At 41.8% G+C, this 20234-nt stretch overlaps 1 protein-coding gene across 1 annotated transcript in view; it reads right to left on the bottom strand.

Moving 5' to 3' along the window:
- LARS2 (leucyl-tRNA synthetase 2, mitochondrial) overlaps window positions 1-20234 on the bottom strand; it is a 132546-nt gene that overhangs the window by 79575 nt on the left and 32737 nt on the right. The window contains 1 exon segment of the mRNA XM_064496639.1: window positions 5703-5792. Coding sequence (XP_064352709.1) covers window positions 5703-5792 — 90 coding nt within the window.

The following is a 20234-nucleotide window of genomic DNA, read 5'->3' on the forward strand; positions in this document are numbered from 1 at the left end:
CAAATAATAGAACTTCTCCAGTTGATCAAGGGTTAAACACCAGGATTCATATTTTTTTGTTTGAGTGATTTGCGAGATGCTTTCAGCAAGCATTTTAGAAATATGCCCTACAACATGATTCTAAATATGAATCATGCATGTTCACAGGGTGAGTTTTGCACGGCGACAGTGGGTGCCCCGTGATTTTCACCTCCTCCCCCTCTCCTTGGCTTTTAGGCTCTCAGAGGTGTGGGTGACTGTGGGGACAACTGGGGGTTCTCCAGGCAATAGCATCCTGATACTGAGTTTATCATTTCTCCTTCTGCAACACAGCAGCCTGCTGCCCCAGTGGGCCTCCGTTCCAAACCTCATCCTTTCTCATCTCATCCGCCTCCTACCTCGGCTCCTCCTTCCCCTGCCTCCCTGGGCCTAACCCTTTACAAAGGGTGCCAGTCCCTTCCAGAGCACATCCTGCATTAGTATGCTTTTGTCTCCGAGCCAACGCATCGCACTTCAGGCTTTTGGCTGCTCTCCATCATCATCCTCACCTCTTTCTCCTCAAGCTCTGCTTTTACCTGATGGAAGAATTTTTCTTAGTATTCTGTCATGCAGCTTCAGATTCCAGAAGGCTGGTAAAACATATGATTTAGGGTATTGATTTTTCTCAAGGTCTATCAGCTTTTTTTGTAACAAAAGCACACTTAATTAAGGAGCGCCACGTAGATCTTATTAAAGGATCTAATTCTTGGAATCGATCTTGCTCCATTCCATCCAGAGTGGGCCTGAATTTGGACTGAGTCCAGAACGTGGGAGGGTGGAAAGTCCCCAAAGCTATTGTTTATTTATTACTTGCCACCACCTTCCAAGGCTACGAGGTGGGCAGACTGGGAGAGGCCGCCTATTTCTGCACCATGTTTCTTTAAGACGAGGCCACACAGCAAACCGAGCTTAGGCAGGTAAATCCCCAGCTGCCACTGAAGTCATGGAGACAGCCGAAGACAAACTCACAGATTAGGAGGTTCTCTACAGTTCCCTAGGACGTCCACATAGAGCACGGCAGCACTCTTTTCTCTACGAGCTACATCCACAGAACAATTCTTTTTAAACCCAAGAGGTGAAATTAATGTTCTCCCAAGTAGAGGTCTGTATATTCTTATTTTTGGCTGAGAATACTTTTGTTTGTGAGAGCAAGAAAGGATCCCTTTTGCAATGGAAATGAACATTTTGATGGACAGTGCTTGTTAAGAATAAAAGCTTTAAACACCCCACTTCTGTCTCATAATGCCCTGCTAAAATACTTTTCCTAAATGTCCATTTATACAGATTATAGCAGATCTGAATTTAAGAATTAAGGCTACCTTCTATTTAAAAAAATAAGTTATGACAAGGCTATTAGAGAAAAAGTACTAATATATGAGTTAGTTTTGGCTAAATATGCTTTATGGGGTATGCACTATGCAGTCTTTCTAAAGCAAATTAACTTTCGAATGTTAATTTCAAAGTTTATATTTTGAAATAAACCCCAGAAATAGAATGCTAACTGATATCAATATATTTCATGTTTTAAAGCCAATTTGAAAATGGCTATCCAATAAAGGAAATCTACCTGGAAAAAACACCTTGAATTAGAGCTAACACTGATCTTCAAATAATGTACCAAGAGTGCATGTTTGCATTCTAAGATTTTTTTCCCATAAGATCTTATCATTTAATAGTGACTTTAAAAAGTTAATACATCAAAAACATTTAAGTCTACAACTAGCAATAAAAACACTATCTTTCTAAACGAAAACCCATGAAATAATCTACATTGTTCTTCCATAATACCTTTCCATGGATGGGCTTGCTTTGGAATTAGCCAGGAAACTTAAGGATTTTCTACTTTTTATTTTTCCACTTTAAATACAGTAACGACTCCAGGTAACTGCAGGCTCATTCAGGTGGGCATTTATTGAGCACATACTCTGTGCCAGGCACCATCCTAGGCTCTCCACAAACATTCGCCTGTTTAATCCTTGTAACAACCCTATGAAGTGGGAGGACAGGCTTGGGGTATGCAGAACAACTGCACCCCAAAGACGTCCACGTCCTGTCACCTGGATGCCCATGTCACCTGAGACCAGTGAATATGCTGCCTACAGGGTAAAAGGTTTTTTGAAGATATGATTAAGTGAAGGATTTCGAGATGGGGAGATTAACCTGGATTAACCAGATGGGCCCAAAGTAATGGCGAAAGCTCTTAGAAGAGGAAGAGGCAGGCAAAGAAGAGGAGATGTGAGGATGTAAGCACAGGTCCAACAGAGTTCAAGGTGCTATGCTCTGGCTTTAAAGATGGAGTTGGGTCAGAGGTCAAGGAATGGAGGCAGCCTCCAGCAGCTGTAAAAGGCAAGGAAATAGATTCTCCCCTAGCGCCTCCAGAAAGAAGGCAGCTCTGCCAACATCTTGATTTTTATCCCGGGGAGACTCATTTCATGGACTTCTGACCTTCAGAACTGTAAGACAATAAATTTGTGTTGTTTTAAGTGACCCAGTTTGTGGTAAATTGTGACAGCAGCAGCAATAGGAGACAAATATAGGCTGATCTCAGGAGAGAAGCAGTCAGAGGGAAAACTGGACCAAATTCCCCAGAAGCATGAGTATGGGGGGCGGTGGAGGGAGGGGGAGCATCACACTGATTTGGACACAACTTGGGAGAAGAGAGGCATCTGGAGCCAGCAGGATGGCTGTGCTCGGCAATGGGGGTTCCCTGAAAACCTTTCCATCTTTAGAAAAGATGCTGAGTGGATTGGCTTTGGCTCCAATCCAATAGTGATGAGGTTAAGCTTCCTATTTGGGTTTGGTGTGCTTAGAACTGAAGCAGTGTGAACAAACCAGGAGCAAAAGGGGAGGAAGAGAATTGGTGGGAGAATCATGAGATTCCCACTCCAATCAGCATATTCGGTGTCAACCTAGCAGCCTGACAGACCCCATCCCAAAGGAGCCTCCCTTGCTCCAGGTGGATCAGAACTGTATCCAGAAGGGGCTTCCCACACTGGAATCACCCATGAGTCCAGGCAGAGGCAGTAAGATATCTGAGCTACATTAGGTATCCCAAGTGATAGCAAGAAGGACGAACAAAAATCAAAGTTGTAAGACATGAAAAAGCCACAGCAAAGCAGAGAGCATCCTGCAAGTAAATGTTCACTATATTCCAAAAGTCAGCTTAACTATACAATACATAGATACCAAACCTCAAGTGTTCTGTAAAGGAATACCACTCAGCCCACATAAGGGCTCCATGGGAGAAATATTTATACTATTGCATTAGTCATCATTTTCATATCCCCTGCATATAAAATAAATAGTAATCATGCAACTGAGGAGCTGTGACACTGGCTAATGTAACTGATACTGTGTACAACTTCTTACCTGCTTTAAAGAACTGTTCATTCTGTCCCACAGAAAAAACTGTCCCAAAAGTTAGGTTTATTGCTTTGTAGGACATTAAGCAGTTTTGATTCTATTAGCTAATTCATTTCAGCATGCCTTTGACTCTATAAACCACCCTTCCTTGAAGTCTCATTTGAACCAGTCTTAACATATAACTGGTTCTCTCACTAATTAATGAGCTGAAATCTCTGACATATGCTCATTTTGTATTTGTATGGGAGTCACGTTTGAAAATTATGCTTTAACAATACAAAAGGTCTGATGGGGAAGGTATAGCTCAGTGGTGTCCGAGGTCCTGGGTTCAATCCCCAGTACCTTCATTAAAATAAATAAGTGAATAAATAAGCCTAATTACTTCCCCCCAAAACAATAATACAAAGGTCTGTTGCAGTCAGGAATGTTGACAAGTACTCCTGTCTCTCACCATTCCTTGCCTAACAGGGCTCTGGGCAGAGGAACAGTGACAGTGTGTTAAGAAATTAAAGTGACCAGGAGGGTCTACAGCAGTTGAACATTAGTATGACTCAGTTCCACAAAGTTCTCTTTGTCACTTTATCCCAAATGCTAATGGGAGCTCAATACTTTCTTTAAAACAAACAAGCTTGACAACATCATACTTTAAGCAACTAACATTTTAATATCCCTAACTTAAAGATGAGAGTCGGGTAGTGATTGCATACTTTGTACAGTAGTTCTCACAGTGTGGCTCATAAACCTCTGGGATCCCTGAGATCCCTGCAAGGAGTCTTCAGGTCAAAACTATTTTCATTATAATAATAATGTGTGGGTAAAAAAATCCATTCAGAGTGTAAAATAGACCAACGCATTTTAATATAACAGAGTACAAACAGTTCATTGATGTTTAGATTCAACATTGCAACTGACCTTTAAGAACCAACCACTTGTTGAGTTTTGGTGTAGTATCAAAGGAGGATATTCGTAATTATTTGAAATTATTATTATAACACTCCTCCACTATTAGCAGGGTCTGTTCATTAGTTCTTCTGGTACTTATCACTATAACTTTAAGTAATAAAATGTCAGGACTTCAAGTTTGGCATACTAGCTTCAGACAGTTCTGCTGACTGTCTGACATGTAATATGAGATAGTCATCATGGTCATACAGCCTTCCTCCCACTTGACCCCTCTTCTAGTTTCTGTTATCTTTGTTATCTTTAGCTTTAATAGTTACCTTTCAACTTAAAAAAAAAAAAGTCTTCTATTACTCCTTGTTATGAAAGGTATAGGGATCATCTCACACTAGTTTCCACTTCTCTTCTCCAATTTCACCTCCTGATTTTTGTTAGCTATATTATTTTTTATATTATTATTTATGGTTTAAGAAAGTTTAATAAATTTTGTGTTATTCTTCTATTCCAAACTGAGCCTTCTATGTGTGTCTCCATACAGACTCTAAAAATCTTTAAACTTAAAACATGACTATATAAGTACTGTTCTTTATAAGACTAAGCAGTGTGATGTGACTCACGGGAAAGTAAATATAATTCAATGTTGTTGAATTCCTCTGATCAAAGGAGAATGCCTCATGCATAAAGGTACAATGGGTTTTCTACTTGTTACTTCTGAATTTTCTAGATCAGTGCTGCCTAGTGCTTTTCTTACGGAGAAACATGTTCTATTAATGATGCGAATGTTCTATGTCTGCTGTCCAACACCAGCTACCAGCCCCTGAATGTGGCTGGTGTGACTGAGGACCCAAATTTTAGTGTGATTTGATCTTAATTACTTTCAATTTAAATTTCGTTTTTCAATTAAAATTTTTTTTTCATTTTAAGTTTTTTCAATTAAAGTACAGTCAGTTACAATGTGTCAATTTCTGGTGTACAGCATGATGTCCCAGTCATGCATATATATACATATATTCACTTTCATATTCTTTTTCATTAAAGGTTTAAATTTAAATTTCAACAACCACATGTGGCTAATGGCTATCATCTTACTGGACAGTGTAGTTCTAGGCTGTGCGATGATGCTTTCTCTAGTCTCCCACCATATATGGGTTAGGTACTGCTACTGAGCCCCTGCCACAGCCAGGACCCTGGGAATTCAAGGGTGGAAGAAGCCCAGGCCCTTCCCTGAAGGCAACAAACTAAGCCAGACAGTAGTTACTTTCTGGGTCTGCTGAGATTGATTTCATGAACTTGAGGTTGGGTTCCTTTTCACAGCTACTGTGTAAACAGGGCTTATTTTATTTCTTACTTAACAAATGATGTGTTCTAAGAAGATGGAGAAGATTTACGGAACTTTTAAAATATAGCTAACTTTAACTTACCTCCTTCTGATAGGCCAGTCCAGCTTCATAGAGTTTAATAAAGAGATATTGAGTCCATTTGTAGTAATCTGGTAAACATGTGGTTATTTCCTGCCAAAGAGGGAGAAAAATCATGTACAGGCCATTGTAAACATTCCCTCTCCCAATGTATGCCTCAGCCTTGCAATTCCATTTTGAAAAGCAATCATGCTACAGAAATATTTACCAACCTATAATATTTTTACCAATTCATAAAGTAAGGGAAGAAGCAATTCTGGGCAGAGAGATTTTATTGTGATGGCACCTTTACCTTTTCTAGGGCATGTTTAATGTTGAGAAACTTGACTTGAGTTTTCTGTACCACCCTACCCCCACATTCAGGCAAGTAACAGGTGAATTATGCTGTACAAAATTCGGTATTACCATTCTGTCAGCATAAACATATTTGGGGAGCCATGAAGCTAATTCATAAGTGTAGTTCATTTTGGAAGCAATGACAAAATTTAAGAGAAATATTTGCCTGATTCAGTATGATCCTCATTTGAAAACAAATCTGTGTTTCTATATAGAACTGAGGCCTCGTAGCTCTTTTTTAGACTCATTATATTCCATTTATCTCATTATGTGAATCAGGCTGTGGTCTACTTAGAAAGCCCTATTAAAAACATTATCAAATATTAAACTTAGTGAGAAATCACCTGGCTTGTATTTCCAAGCCTTAATCGAATGTTCCCAAAATGTATTTGCTGTCTCAAAAGCACATTTGCTATAGACTCTTTAAAATCAGGTTATTAATTCACGAACCAATAAATTTAATTAATTAAATTGATTAGCCGGTGAGGTTTGCAGTTGATGAAGTCAAGTAAGCATAAAAACCTCTACACTGTCACACAGTTTCTTTTCTAGTGTTCTTCTTCAAAAAAGAGCTAAGGAGAAATGGATGCAGGCCAGGTGACATTGTGAATGGTTCCATTTGTGGACTACTGATGGAAGGCATACTTCTATCAAAAGTGTTAACAACTCTTATTAAACAACAAGGACCTACTGTATAGCACAGAGAACAATATTCAGTAATTTGTAATAACCTATAATGAAAAAGAATATATATGTATGTATAACTGAATCATTAAGCTGTACGCCAGAAACTAACACAACATTGTAAATCAACTATACTTCAATCAAAAAAAAAAGTGCCAACAACTCAGTCTTTCTTCAGATGAAATGAGTACATGAGGGGAGAGTTCAAAGCCCAGGACAGGAAGGTGAGTGTGGCAGGAACTGAGCAAGGTGTCAGGTAAACTCTTGCTGCCTGCAATGGGCAATATTTCTTATGTAAGATTCTTGGGTCCTTTTGTATGGGTCCTTTTGTTTGGTAATAATAGCAGAGGAATAACTATTAGAAAGCAAATAACTCAACTCTGATCACTGGCTCCACTCACCCCTGCAAGGCAGGGAGTGATTAACCAGCCAGTCCAGCTTTGCCCACACCATAGCTTTCCCGTCAGGCCGCCCGAGCCACGCGTACACACAGCCTCCACCAGTTCCCAAGGCCCCAGGGATCTCAAGTCCACAGGGGCGTCACATGTAAAGCAACTTCACCAGCACAAGAATCAGACCAGCGCGCTGTGGGCGGGCTTGCTCCCCCAAACCTCCACATTCATCCTCATCCCATCATCTTTTACTCACCAGCTATCCCTCTACAAGGCTGCCATGGAACTCACTTTCCTGACAAGCAACTTAAGAATTCCCACTGCTAACAAAATCCAAGGTTTCAGAAACTAAATTCAAATTACCCTGGTCCACAAGATGAACTGGAACAGGGAATGGGGTGGAGGTAGGGGCAATGTAGTGGAAATATTCCCAGATCTTGTTAACATGCATGTATTTTTCAGAATTCTTCTCCATCCAAGGTTTAGAGAAATAGGTGCAGCAAAGATGACAAAAGAATGACAGCTGTTAAATCTAAGGGTTGGGCTCTTTTCTCTATTTTTCTGTATATTTAAGTTTTTCATAACAAAAATATCAAAACATTCCTAATGAATATATATGTATATACATGTATATTTTCTCAGCCTCTGAATTGGCTTCCACAGATTGAGAGTAAAAATTATACAGCAATAGAATAGCATGATAATCTTCACTTAGGTTTGTGGTTTTGAAGATCACTTTTATCTAAAACAGAAAAAAGATGACAGAGCCAGTCGGGGGTGGGGGTGAGGGGAGATTGTTATCCAGCCAAGCATTAGCCTACTTTCAGTCAGACGTGTGATGCAAAGTGCAGTGTCTTTGGAAGCGTCTGTTCCAAGCCGAGGTGATGGGTCGGGGGTACAGGCCCCCTGCTTTCGCTCTGCCTTCAAACTTGGGTCTGGCCTGTTTTATTTATACTGTGGTTTTGGTCAAGTCATTTGAAGAAAAAGTGCTGCTGAAAGAGTACAGATTGAAAACCACGGCTCCAGGACCGTCATTACAATCCTGGCAAATTTGTTTTAACACGTGTTCACCTCACTTGCACTGTCCCCTCCTGCTGGGTGTTGGAGTCTCTGCTGAGAGGAGGCTGGGAGCGTCCTGAGGACAGGAATTTCGCCCCTACCCATTTGTTCCCATCTGCTGCACACATAGCCCAGCCACGACCCTCAGTACTGCCCAGTCTGTGAAGAAACGCCAGAACAGGAGTCCAGTCTCATAAAAACTGTAAACATAGTCGGGGAGAGACCCTGCTCAGAAATTCATTTCCTAAAAAAGTGATAAAGCCTTTCTGGAACCTCCCTTGATTTGCTGATTTAAAAAAAAAAAGAAAAGAAAAGAAAACAAATCCTCAAAACTAAAAAATCCAAACAGCTATTTCTAGTCTTCTAAGGCCTCATCTCAGGAAAAATCATCAAAGACATTTTTCTGAAAGTAAACTGCTTAAAACCTTAAACTGTAGTCAACTGTCTAGAAATGGAGACTCCCTTTTCATGTTTTGGGAAGGACTTATTCAAAACCTAGCCCTGCAGACAAAGGTTTTCTGGGGTTTCAGTACCCACAAAGATGTTAAGATCCCTTCTTTCCTTTTCCTAAAGCAGGAATTTTTCAACTGGGAAACATTTGCTCCCCTGGAAACGAATGGAGACATTTTTGTTTATGACAACTGTGGAGGTGAGGGGGACACAGGGGAGGGAACTGCTAAAATTGTCTGGTGGGTAGAGGCCAGGGATGCTGTTAAAACCCTACAAATGTACGAGACAGCCCCTAGAACAAAAAACTATCCAGCTCCAAATGTCCATAATGCCAGGGGAGAAATCCTGCTCTAAGGGTTTTGATCTTTTTAGTTTGAGTCCGTAACCACAGACAGGGAGATTAAGGGGGATGAGCCAAGCAACTCCCTGGAGAATATTCCATAAAAAGCGATAAAACGTCCTTGGGAAAAGTGGAAACATGAGTAAATTAACTTCAGTTTCCCTTCTCCAGCTGCTGGGACCCCATCTCTCTCGAGCACATGGTGCAGTGCACATGGGAACCCAGCACAACACAGCCACCGGCCCTTCTGCCAACCCTGAGACCAACCAGAGGGGAGACCAGAACGTCTTGAGGGGAAGCTGTAGGCATGCCTAATGCTACTGCCAGGGAATGAATGACTTGACAGTCTAAATTTTAAATCATTTAATATGCCTCCAAGTAGCTGTCAGGCTTGGAAAACCTCCTGTAATAAATTCATGTAATAAATTCCCAATTTTGAAGTTAGAGAGGCATACAGTTTTCCTTGCTACAATATCATTTTACACCCGCCCATGAAAGAGTTGTTGAACAAATACATGTTTAAACATCATCTGTTGGAATCAGGCCCACAGCACCCAAATATTTAGGCCCAGTCCAGCCTGTACCCCAAGGGGGAGCCCTCTGTCTGTGGGGTGGGGATCCCTACCCCCAAGCACCATCTTGGGAGGACTTCTCAGAGAGACCACCAGAGAAGTCAACGAGGGCTGTTGACTGTTCCAAAATCCCTTTTCATTCCTGTGCCTTCCTCTGCCCTGCTTTCCAAATAAGCCAATACCTAGGTGAATGCATCCTTGTTTTTAAAATGAAAAGTCGGGTAAGTCAGTTAAAGCTCCAAGAGCAACTGCAATTCAGCCACACTTCACAGAGATCTATATTAAGGTGTCAACTTTTATATCCCCCTGAGATCTAGAAAGCACAATCCAGCTGCCAACAGACCAAATTTATACATCCAGGATCTCAACTAGAATCATCCCTCCACACTGCAGTTTTACATTCAACAATACCTGGTTTTTAGCATTAAAAATATTTTGCACATTCACAGCCAAACCCAGGGCCCAACAGAGAAGGTGAACTCCCTCAGAACACAGGTGAGGATGCAGACATCATCCTGGGAGACCTGCCACCCACACCTCAGTGACTGCACAAAATAATAACCAAGCCAGCCTTGCCAGGACTCCTGCACCCAGTGATTTAGCAATGACGAAATCCAAGAAGGCTGAGCCTCAGGGGCCCACCTGACATCCCTGATAGAAAACAGTCTGTGAAGGAAGAATCACCTGCCGTGTACCTCCCTGAGGTCTCCTCAGGCTGACACTCCTTGCACCAGGAACAGAGTGAGAGAGAGAGGGAACCAAGGGAAAGACAATCCACTTTGGAGCCATTTGACTGGGTTCGAGTCCTTGCAGCAACGTTAGCTTTGTGGCCAAAGCTGAGTTTCCCTATCTAGAAGAGGGGGTGATGAGGCCCATCTGAGAAGGGCTGTAAGGACAAAGGTGATGATGTGTGTGAGGCACACTGGGGCACGTGCAAGGGATCAATGGTGATACTTCCCTTGACTCGAGTCAGACTGTGTTTTGGGAGGAGTGAGACTGGCGCCGTGACCACACCTGCACGGAGGCGGCTCCTGCCCTCGTGGGGCTATTGGGACAGGGTGAAAGGGAGAGGAATGGACCGGGGTCAGAATGGCTTTTCATCACCATCCCTTACCAAACAATGGCCTTCTGAATGAAAAGAGATGGTGTTTATGAGGGAAAGACCAAATGACCCCGACCCAGAAATCCACACAGGGCTGCTCCCAGGCACGTCAGGTGGCATCGCACGCCTCAGGGACAGCCAGCTAGGTCGCCTCCTACCCCTGTCTTCTGCTCTGGCAGGATCTAGCTGAGTCTCTGTTTCTTGGTCCCACTGCACTTTTGACAGTGGTTGGTCCCAGATCACAGAGCAGCTAACGTCACTCAAAGCCATCATGCATGTAGTTTGCACTGCAACCTCACAATGTTTAGATTGGCTATCAGGATTTTAGAAACTGAAACCAACCAAAACCTGAGGCAGTGTATTTATCAAGTCAGTCATTTTGTGGCCCTGGACACCGGAAAATAAACAAAATAAGAAAGGTGAGCAACCACCATGCATCATGGTTTCTAGAGAGCAGGCATTGCCTCTCCCTCTCCTCGGTCTCACCACAAGCCTTCTGCCTCCAAAACAGCTAGTCTTGTAAACAGAGGAGAGAGGTAGGGATGCACATACCTTTTCTGTGTGCATTTCTGTCACTCGCCCTTTTCTGCAACAGAGCCGAAGGAACTGTACAGTAATGACCTTGCCTTTCACTCCTTCCCCGGTTCTCTAATTCTGAAGGGGAGGGGTTCTGAAAGCAAGCACAGCTTAAAGCCTAGAGAATCCAGCCTCAGGATTCACCTTGCACAGCTTAGAAAAAATACATATCCTGCATCAGCTGTTCCTCGCTGGTGATGGTTCAAGGTTCTAGTTCACAGCTTTGTGCACCTGCTGTGTTGGAAGAAGGGAGAGGGAGGCTCACGAGGAAAATCTGCTGGAATAGGACATTTGTGGCCACCCCCACATTCAGTCCTCTAAACTTAGCACTGGCTCTCAAACTTGGTTGCACCTTGGAATGGAGCTTTAAAAGTTACTGATGCCTGGGTCTCACCCTACTCCCAGAAATTTCACTGCAAAGAGGTTCTTCCCAAATATATCTCCCTCCCAAATGCTGCACAAGCAATGGAGTCCTGTCCTGCCCTTGTGTCGTCACAGAACTTAATGAATAGGGCTTCAACAGGAGCTCAGGGCACAATTTAGTCCCCACAAGATTTCTAACAAGGCCCCCAGTGCACTGTGCTGAGAAGGGACCCTCAAGGACATGGCCCTGGATTCAGCTCCTCCTGTGCCTCAGCCCCACTCCAAAGCTGATTTTCTTAGTCCTTACAGTCAATCCTCGCTGTTTTTACAAAATAAACCTAAGCAAACAATAAGAAATGACCACCTCAAAGTCCACCTCCATCCAACAGATATGGAAACTTGATTAGGTAACTACCTGTGCTCAGTGATCAGCTGCTGAAAAACACCAGACTGTCTGACAGCTCATTTCTCTTCCCAGAGGAGTTACAGTTCCGGAAGGGAAGCTAAAGAAAACCCACAAGAGTGGCCTGGCCCTCCCCTGGGGCTTCACAGGAAAAGGAAGGGGGAAGATGGCTAACTCCTCACTGAGAGGAACTTCTGGATCCATAGGCAGGAGGGGGCACAGAGAGTAGAGGCAGACCGCTCAGTACAGCCCTGGCTTTGAGTTGTAATTAGTAAACAACAGGACACATTTGTATACGGCTCGGTGCCCCCATTGTGTACACCACTCCTCCCTCTCTCATCTCCCGTCCCACGTCCCACGTTGGCTCTGCGCAGCAGGTGCCAGGCACGCTGCTTTGCCCGGAGTGGCCTGCCCGAGGCTGTCCAGCTCTTGGGTGGCGGAAAGGAGACTGGAACCCAGGTCTCTGGACTCAGGGGCACCATGCAGTGAAACAGGACCTCGGGAAGTACAGCCTGGCTGTGCCCAGACTGTGCCCAGACTGACTCAAATGTGTGCTCCAAGGAGGTCTGTGTAAATCAAGCAGAAGGAACAGGTTGGAGCACTCCCAGATGAAGGAATACTGTGGTGAATATTCTTTTAGGAATAACAACAGCAGTAATAGTAAAAACAGCAGACATTTCCCCCTAAGATGGCCCTCAGTGATTCCTGCCTCCTGGTACTCACAACCATATGAAACCCCCTTCCGGGTGGAATCAGTGTGCTGCCCAGCCCACGTGGAATGACAGGGAGGCCTAATGCTCCATGCTTCTGCCCAGCTGAGTCATAAATGCAAAGTACATCTCCATCTTTTAGGACCTATTATTTAAGTCCCCAAGTTCTGCTTACCTTCCTAAACAGGCTGTCTGCTCCTAAGGGCAGGTGAAAGGCAGTGGATGGAAGGAGTGATGGGAAGGGGGCTGAAGATTGAGGTCTGAGCACTGGACTCAGTCCATGGGTCTGCTGTGGACTCGCTGGTCACCCTGGACAAATGACTCACCTCTCTAGGCTTCACTTTCCTCATCCAGAAAATGGGATGCTATAACTGTTGTGAGGATCAAGGGGTCTGAAGAGGGTCAGCCTGCCTTTCCAACACTGTCTGACCCAGTATGCATGCATGGCAGGTGTTTAATAAATCTCCATTAAAGCAACAAATAACATCAAAATTCAGGAAGTCAAGTGTCGCTATGTTTAAAAAATTAAGCTTTGAGACAGAACCCTTGTCTTAAATATAACAGGTTTTCTTAAAAAAAAAAAAGTAGAATATCTTTGTTCTTGGAATCAGTCTGGCTTATTCATACCAAATGTCAAATGTGGGTTCACATGAGAGATGTCGCCCCAATTCACACCACACAAAGTGTTCAAAGAAACACGTGTGCAGAACCTTCAAACCTCTAAAGGCAAATAAGAACCACATTTACCTCCATTAGCAACTTCTACGACATCAAAAACAGGCGACAGCTTTTCAAAAGGAGACACCCTTCAGATCAGTTTCTCAGCAACCTGGTATAAGACTGGTTCAGAATTCTGTTTCTCCGCATTTAACACATCAATGAGAAGACATCCACTGAGGGCCTACTACTTCCCAGTCCTTATCCTGAGACTCACTAATTGGCTGCAGTGATAGAAAAAGGAGGTGCAGAGAAAAGGAAGAAGGGAGTGTCCATTCAATTCAAGGTTCTGTTTGCTCATTCACTCACTGAATGATTCCACAGACATTTACTGAGTACCAGCCACATGTCAACACTGAGTCAGGGGGCATGAAAATTTAGGCCATCTATAGCCTTTTCACAGTCTTTCCTCTCTAGCAGTTTCTCTGAAATGCCATCCCTGCTCCTATCCCATCCATTCCCATTTGCTCCTGAGAGAAGAGAGAGGCAATCCATCACACACACTAATTCCCACAGATGTTCCAGGCCCTAGACCCATCCCTCCCACCTCTCCAGGTTCTGCTTTATTCCATCTCATTTGCATCTTTCCCAAGAACCCTTTGTCACCTACAGGCCCAGCGAGGGTTGCCTGTCCCAGACCATATGGCCACTGCTTCCTCCTTCCTAAAACTCTGTGTTATTCCCCATGACTGCCACCGCCCAGGTTCCTGAGCCTCACTGTTCACTCCATCTTGGCCCCATCCTCTCACGCCTCTTCCTTCAACCATCTATTAAATTCAATCTTCGCTGAGTTTCTGCCTCTGGCCTCCTTTACCTTCCCTGTGCTCCTCCTTTTTGCCGAGCTGAGGGAACAGGTGTTAATAGCAGGGTAATTAATTCATCATGAACCTAACATTTGTCTAAGAACTCATTTTTATGTAATTATGTTTCTTCATCTCAGGACTAACTTTAGACTGAAAATGAGCATTTAATGAAAATTGAAAATGATAAATGCTAGACACTCTGCCTTTAGGGAGCATGAATTTTATTCTTAAAGGTCTTGTTTTTCAGATCTAGGGCTACAGCTAAATTTTCAAGTAATTTGAAAGGTTCCTGTTCTACGTGCTCTTGAAGTCAATTTAGAGAATGAGTATTAATGGAAGGGAAACCATGGTCTTTGCAGTTTTGAAGATAACTCATACTGTCTCTTAACTGAAATCAGATTGATCAGTAAGCTCTTCTTTTTGCTATTCTCTTGATCATCATTTTCTGAGTATTGTCATTTTTATGGTAACCTAAAAGCTGTCTCCTGCTACAAACTACACAAGATTCTGTGAACTATCCAAAACCAGATGAGAAGCAACAATTTGCCTAATTTCCTGGTAAATGTTCTTTGCCAGATGACAAGAATTTCATCAATGTAGTCAAACAATACAGACAGCTTTTCTAACTAGAAAGTTGGGAAAAGAAAACCCTCCATTAAACTACAGATGAGATTAATGGGTTTGAGTTGCAATTTGTTATCAGTCTACTTGGGCGGATGCCAGCATTTCAACTATCCAAGCCTAACCAGCTCTCTACAATGGTTCAATTTTTCCGGAAGGAAAAGAACATTAATTTTATCTGCAACATGCTTGAAAATTTCAGGATCAACAGGGCATAGTCATCTGAAAGATATTTTTGAGATGTGAGTTCTCTAGGTCTCCTGAATAATAGGAAGGCTATTAGTCAGATACGGGCATGGATTCAGAGGAAGAAGAAATATAAATTCATCAATTCCACGGATACACAACAGTGACAACCATGCCCAAAATGAGCTGTTTTGCTGCCTGCAAACTCCATAAACAATGAGTAGTAGAAACACATCACAGCTTGAAAGAGTTCATATGTGACACAGCCCAAGAAAAAAACTTAGAAAAAAAAAGTATAGAAAATTATTTTGAAGACCTTTCAGTCCAATGATTTTTAAGGGATGGACTAGGGCAGGGAAATACAGATCAGAATCTCACAGGAAGAAGGGGGAGATTTAAAACTGCTCATGCCATCTTCTTCTTCTGGAGAGATGGAACAGATACACTTTCCCCTATATTTTCCACTAAGTACAACTAAAAACTCTGAACATTATATACATGTAAGACAAACATCAGACTCCAATAAACTGAGAAGAGAAGCAGACTAATTAGGGACCTCAACACCTGAGGAATGACATAGTGGTGAGTTCCATGGATTTTCGTTATGCCTCATAAATCTGAGAATTGGAGCTAATGAAAGCAGTAATCCAGAAATGTCAAAGAGTGCAGGAAAGAAAGAAGGAAGGAAGGAAAGAAAGAGAGAGAGAAAGAAAGAAAAAAGTGAGAAAGAAAGAGAGAGATAAAGAGAGAGAAAGAGAGAGAGAGAGAGAGAAAGAGAAAGGAAGAAAGAAAAGAAAAAGAGAGAAAGAAAGAAAGAAAGAAAGAAAGAAAGAAAGAAAGAAAGAAAGAAAGAAAGAAAGAAAGAAAGAAAGAAAGAAAGAAAGAAACCTTATAATAATGAAAAAGCATATGAAAACGTATATATGTATATACATGCATGACTGGGACATCATGCTGTACACCAGAAATTGACACACTGTAACTGACTATACTTCAATTAAGAAAGGAAAAAAGGAAGAAAGAAAGGAAGAAAGGAAGGAAGGAAGGAAGGCAGGAAGGAAGGAAGGAAGAAAGAGGTCCTTTAGCCAGAGTACTGGGAAAGGGACAGCCTAGTAAAATAGAAAATTTAGACAATAAACTGCTCTACTTCAGTCAACACTACAGGAAAAAAGAAAAAAAAGAGAGGGAGAGCCCTAATCCTACCAGCAAGGGCTTAGTCAAGAGTCTAGACTTACAACCTTGGGAGGCAATAACGAGGCACCCCAATCTCTCTCTCCTTCAGGGTGGTGTCAGAGGAAGCTGAGTACAGAGCCGGGACGTTCCTATCCCTACTGGGCACTAATGAACAATCCCCCATGGAGGTGTTAGCAGAGACCACAGAGGGGTCTGGACTTCTACTCCAACCAGCAGTAATGAGGTACCCCTCCCTCTTCCTGATGGGACAGTATCAGAAGGGTTCAAATGGAGGGTTATCCCTGCTTAGCAGTTAACGCCACCGCTTCATAGTGTCAGTGGAGTCCAAAGGGGACAGGAACAAGGTGCTCCTTTCTAGTCAGGGTGATATCAATGGAGGCCTAGTGGGGAGCATTATCAAGGTAACCCAGCAGTGACAAGGAGGTCCTCCCTCCCTGGAGGGTCAGTGATGGCCATGTGCAGATCCTAGACTCCCATGTCCTCCTACAAGCGAAAAAGAGGTGTCCCCTTTATCCACTGGAGCAGTACGAGAGGAGGACTGCTAAAATATAAGCTTTAAATAAGATCCAGAGTCTTAAAAGAATCCCACAGTTGTCAAGGTTTCAATGGAAATTTATTAGCCATACCAAGAACCAAAAAGATCTCAGGCTGAATGAGATAAGACAATCAACATATGCCAATACCATGATACAGAAAGTCAAAATTATTTGACAAGAATTTTATTTTATTTTTAATTCAAAAAAAATTTTATTGAAGTATAGTCAGTTTACAATGTTGTGTTAGTTTCTGGTATACAGCACAGTGATTCAGTTTTATATATGTACGTATGAAACTGAATTCATATATATATTTCTTTTCATATTCTTTTCCATTATAGGCTATTACAGGTATTAAATATAGTTCCCTGTGTTATACAGTAGAACTTTGTTATTTATCTATTTTATATATAGTAGTATGTATCTGCAAATTCCAAACTCCCTATTTATCCCTCCCCTACTCCCTTTTCCCCTTGGTAATCATAGGTTTGTTTTCTATGTCTGTGAGTCTGTTTCTGTTTTGTAAAGAAGTTCATTTAGGTCATTTTTTTAGATTCCACATATAAGTAATATCATATGGTATTTTTCTTTCTCTTTCAGGCTTACTTTGCTTAGTATGACAATCTCCAGGTCCATCCATGTTGCTGCAAATGGCAGTATTTTATTCTTTTTTATGGCTGAGTAGTAGTCCATTTTGTGTGTGTTTGTGTGTGTGTGTGCCACAACTTCTTCACTGACAAGAATTTTAAAGAAAATCTCCAAATATTGGGAAACCAAACAACACACTTCTGAATAATCCATGAGTTACAGAGGAAGTTTCAAAAGAAATTTTAAAATATATTGAACTGAATGAAAATTAAAATATAATAAATCAAATTTAATGTATCCAGTGAAAGTAATGCCTACATCAGAATTGAGGAACAGTCTCAAATCAATGATCTAAGGCCTTATTTCAAGAAACTAGAAAAATAAGAGCAAAATAAACTCAAAGAAAGTAGAAGGAAGAAAATAATAAAGATAAAAGTAGACATCATTGAAACTGAAAACAGAAAAATATTGGTAGAGAAAAACCAATGAAACAAAAACAATTGGTGTTTTGAAAAGATAAATAAAATGCACAAAGAAAACTAACAAAGAAAAAGAAAAAGAAACAAATTACTAAAATCAAGAACAAAACAGGGATATCACTATAGACCTTGCCGACATCAAAAGGATCACAACAGAACACTATAAACAACTCCACAAGAATTCGACAACTTAGATGAAATGGACCAATTCCTCAAAAAGCACAAACACCACAACTCACCCAGTATGAAATAGATAATTTGATTAGCCCCATAACTATTAAAGAAATTGAATTCATAATTTTAAAACTCCTCAAAAAGAAATCCCCAAGCCTGGATGGTTTTATTGCAGAATTCTAACAAACATTTAAAGAATTAACACAAATTCTACATAATCTCTGCCAGAAAATAGAAGGGCGAGCCAAACTCATTCACTGAAGACATTATTAATATCGACACAAAACCCAGACAATCCCAAGAAAATAAAACTGATAGCTGAAGAACTGATCAGATAAATCCAAACTGAGAGACATTCTACAAAAGCACTACCCTAAACTCTTCAAAACTCAAAATCATTGCCTTAGTCTGCTTGGGCTGCCATCACCAAATACCATAGACTTGGTGGCTTAAACAGTAGAAACTGATTTTCTCACAGGTGGCTGGATATCTGAGATCAAGGTGCCAACATGGCTGGGTTCTAGTGAGAGCTCCCTCATTGGCTTGCAGGTGACCACCTCACTGTGTCCTTCCACGGCCCCTTCTGTGTGTGTACACAGAGAAAGAAAGAGAGAGACAGGAAGCTCTCTGGTGTCTCTTCTTCTAAGGGCACTAATCCCATCCTGAGGTCCCCACTCTCACGACCTCATCTAAACTTCCCAAAGGCCTCATCTTCAAATACCATCACATTGGGGATTAGAGCTTCCACATATGAATTTTTGCGGAGGGGGACACAAACAGTCCATAACCACCATTAACAAATAAAAAGGGGATTGGGGTACGGTAGGTAGAATGGCTTCCCACGAAGATGTCCACGCCCTAATTCCTTGAATCTGTGAATGTGCAAGTTAAGTGGCTAAAAGGACTCTGCAGATAAATTTCAAATAGAGAGATTATCCTAAATTAGCCCAGTGAGCCCAATGTAATCACTTAAGCAGGTAAAGGCAGACGTCTTCAGCTGGAGTCCGAGAGATGCGGCAGAGGGAAAGTCAGAGGGATGTGAAGCATGAAAAGGACTTGACCCACTGTTGCTGGAGGGAAGGCATATAAGGAATGCAGGCTGGAAAGCCCCGCCCCTTCCCCAAAATAGTTGGAATAATCCTCCTGCTCATTAGCATATGAAATACAGGCCCATGAAAACTAACAGCCCCGCACGTTGCTCAGTCTCTCTCTTGCCTTCTGAGATGGCCGGCACTCTGTCTATGCGGTGTGTACCTATTTTTACTTTAAACTAAAGTAAGTTGGATGGCACTTGGTCTATGGAGTGTGTATCTCCCTGAAAAAACTTACTTTCACTTAAAAAAAAAAAAGAAGAAGGAACTCAGGCAGGCTCTAAGAAGCAAAGACTGGCCCTTGGAGGACATCCAGCAGAGAAATGAGGACCTTGTCTTACAATCACCAAGGAACTGATTTCAGCCAACACCCTGAATGAAGCAGCAAGTACGTTTTCCCTAAAGCATCCAGTAAGGAACACAGCTCTGCTGACACCTTGATTTGGGCCTTGTAAGACTCTAAGCAGATGACCCTGTCAATCCCACCTGAATTTCTGACGAACTGAAACTGTGACATAATAAATTTGTACTGTTTTAAGATGCTAAGTTTGTGGAAATTTGTTATGAAAGCAATGGAATACTAATACCAGAGACCTGTCTAGGATAAAAACAATTACAAAAGACATTCTGGAGACAACTGGGAAATTCACACATGGACTGGATATTCGATAATAACATGGAATTACTGTCAATTAATTTTCTTAGTTGTCAAGTGATATGGTGGTTATGCAGGAGGACATCTTAAGTCTTTAGACAGGAAAGCTGAAGTACTCAGGGCTGCAGGGCCACCATGTCTGCAAGTTATGAAGCAAATATGGCAAAATACCAAGTGCTGAATCTTGGTAGAAGGCAAATGAATGTCCATTGGGCTGTTTGTTCAGCTTTTCTGAATAATGGAAAATATTTTCTAATGAAACGTTGGAGAAAAAAATGTTAAGTTAAAGAAGCTAGTGACAAAAGGACACATACTATGTGCATCCATTTATGTAACCATGAAAAACATAGGCAGGACGTAAAACTCAACTGAAAACAAGGCAGTGATGATCATAAATGTCAAACAGTGGTTCCCTAGCGTAGTGGTAGTAGGGAGAGACGAAGTTGTGATTTAGGGCTCATAACAACTACATATAAAATAGACAAAAACCAAATTTCTTCTATA

This window comes from Camelus dromedarius, chromosome 17 (genome assembly GCF_036321535.1).
Source record: "Camelus dromedarius isolate mCamDro1 chromosome 17, mCamDro1.pat, whole genome shotgun sequence".
In the NCBI taxonomy this organism is placed as follows: Eukaryota; Metazoa; Chordata; class Mammalia; order Artiodactyla; family Camelidae; genus Camelus; species Camelus dromedarius.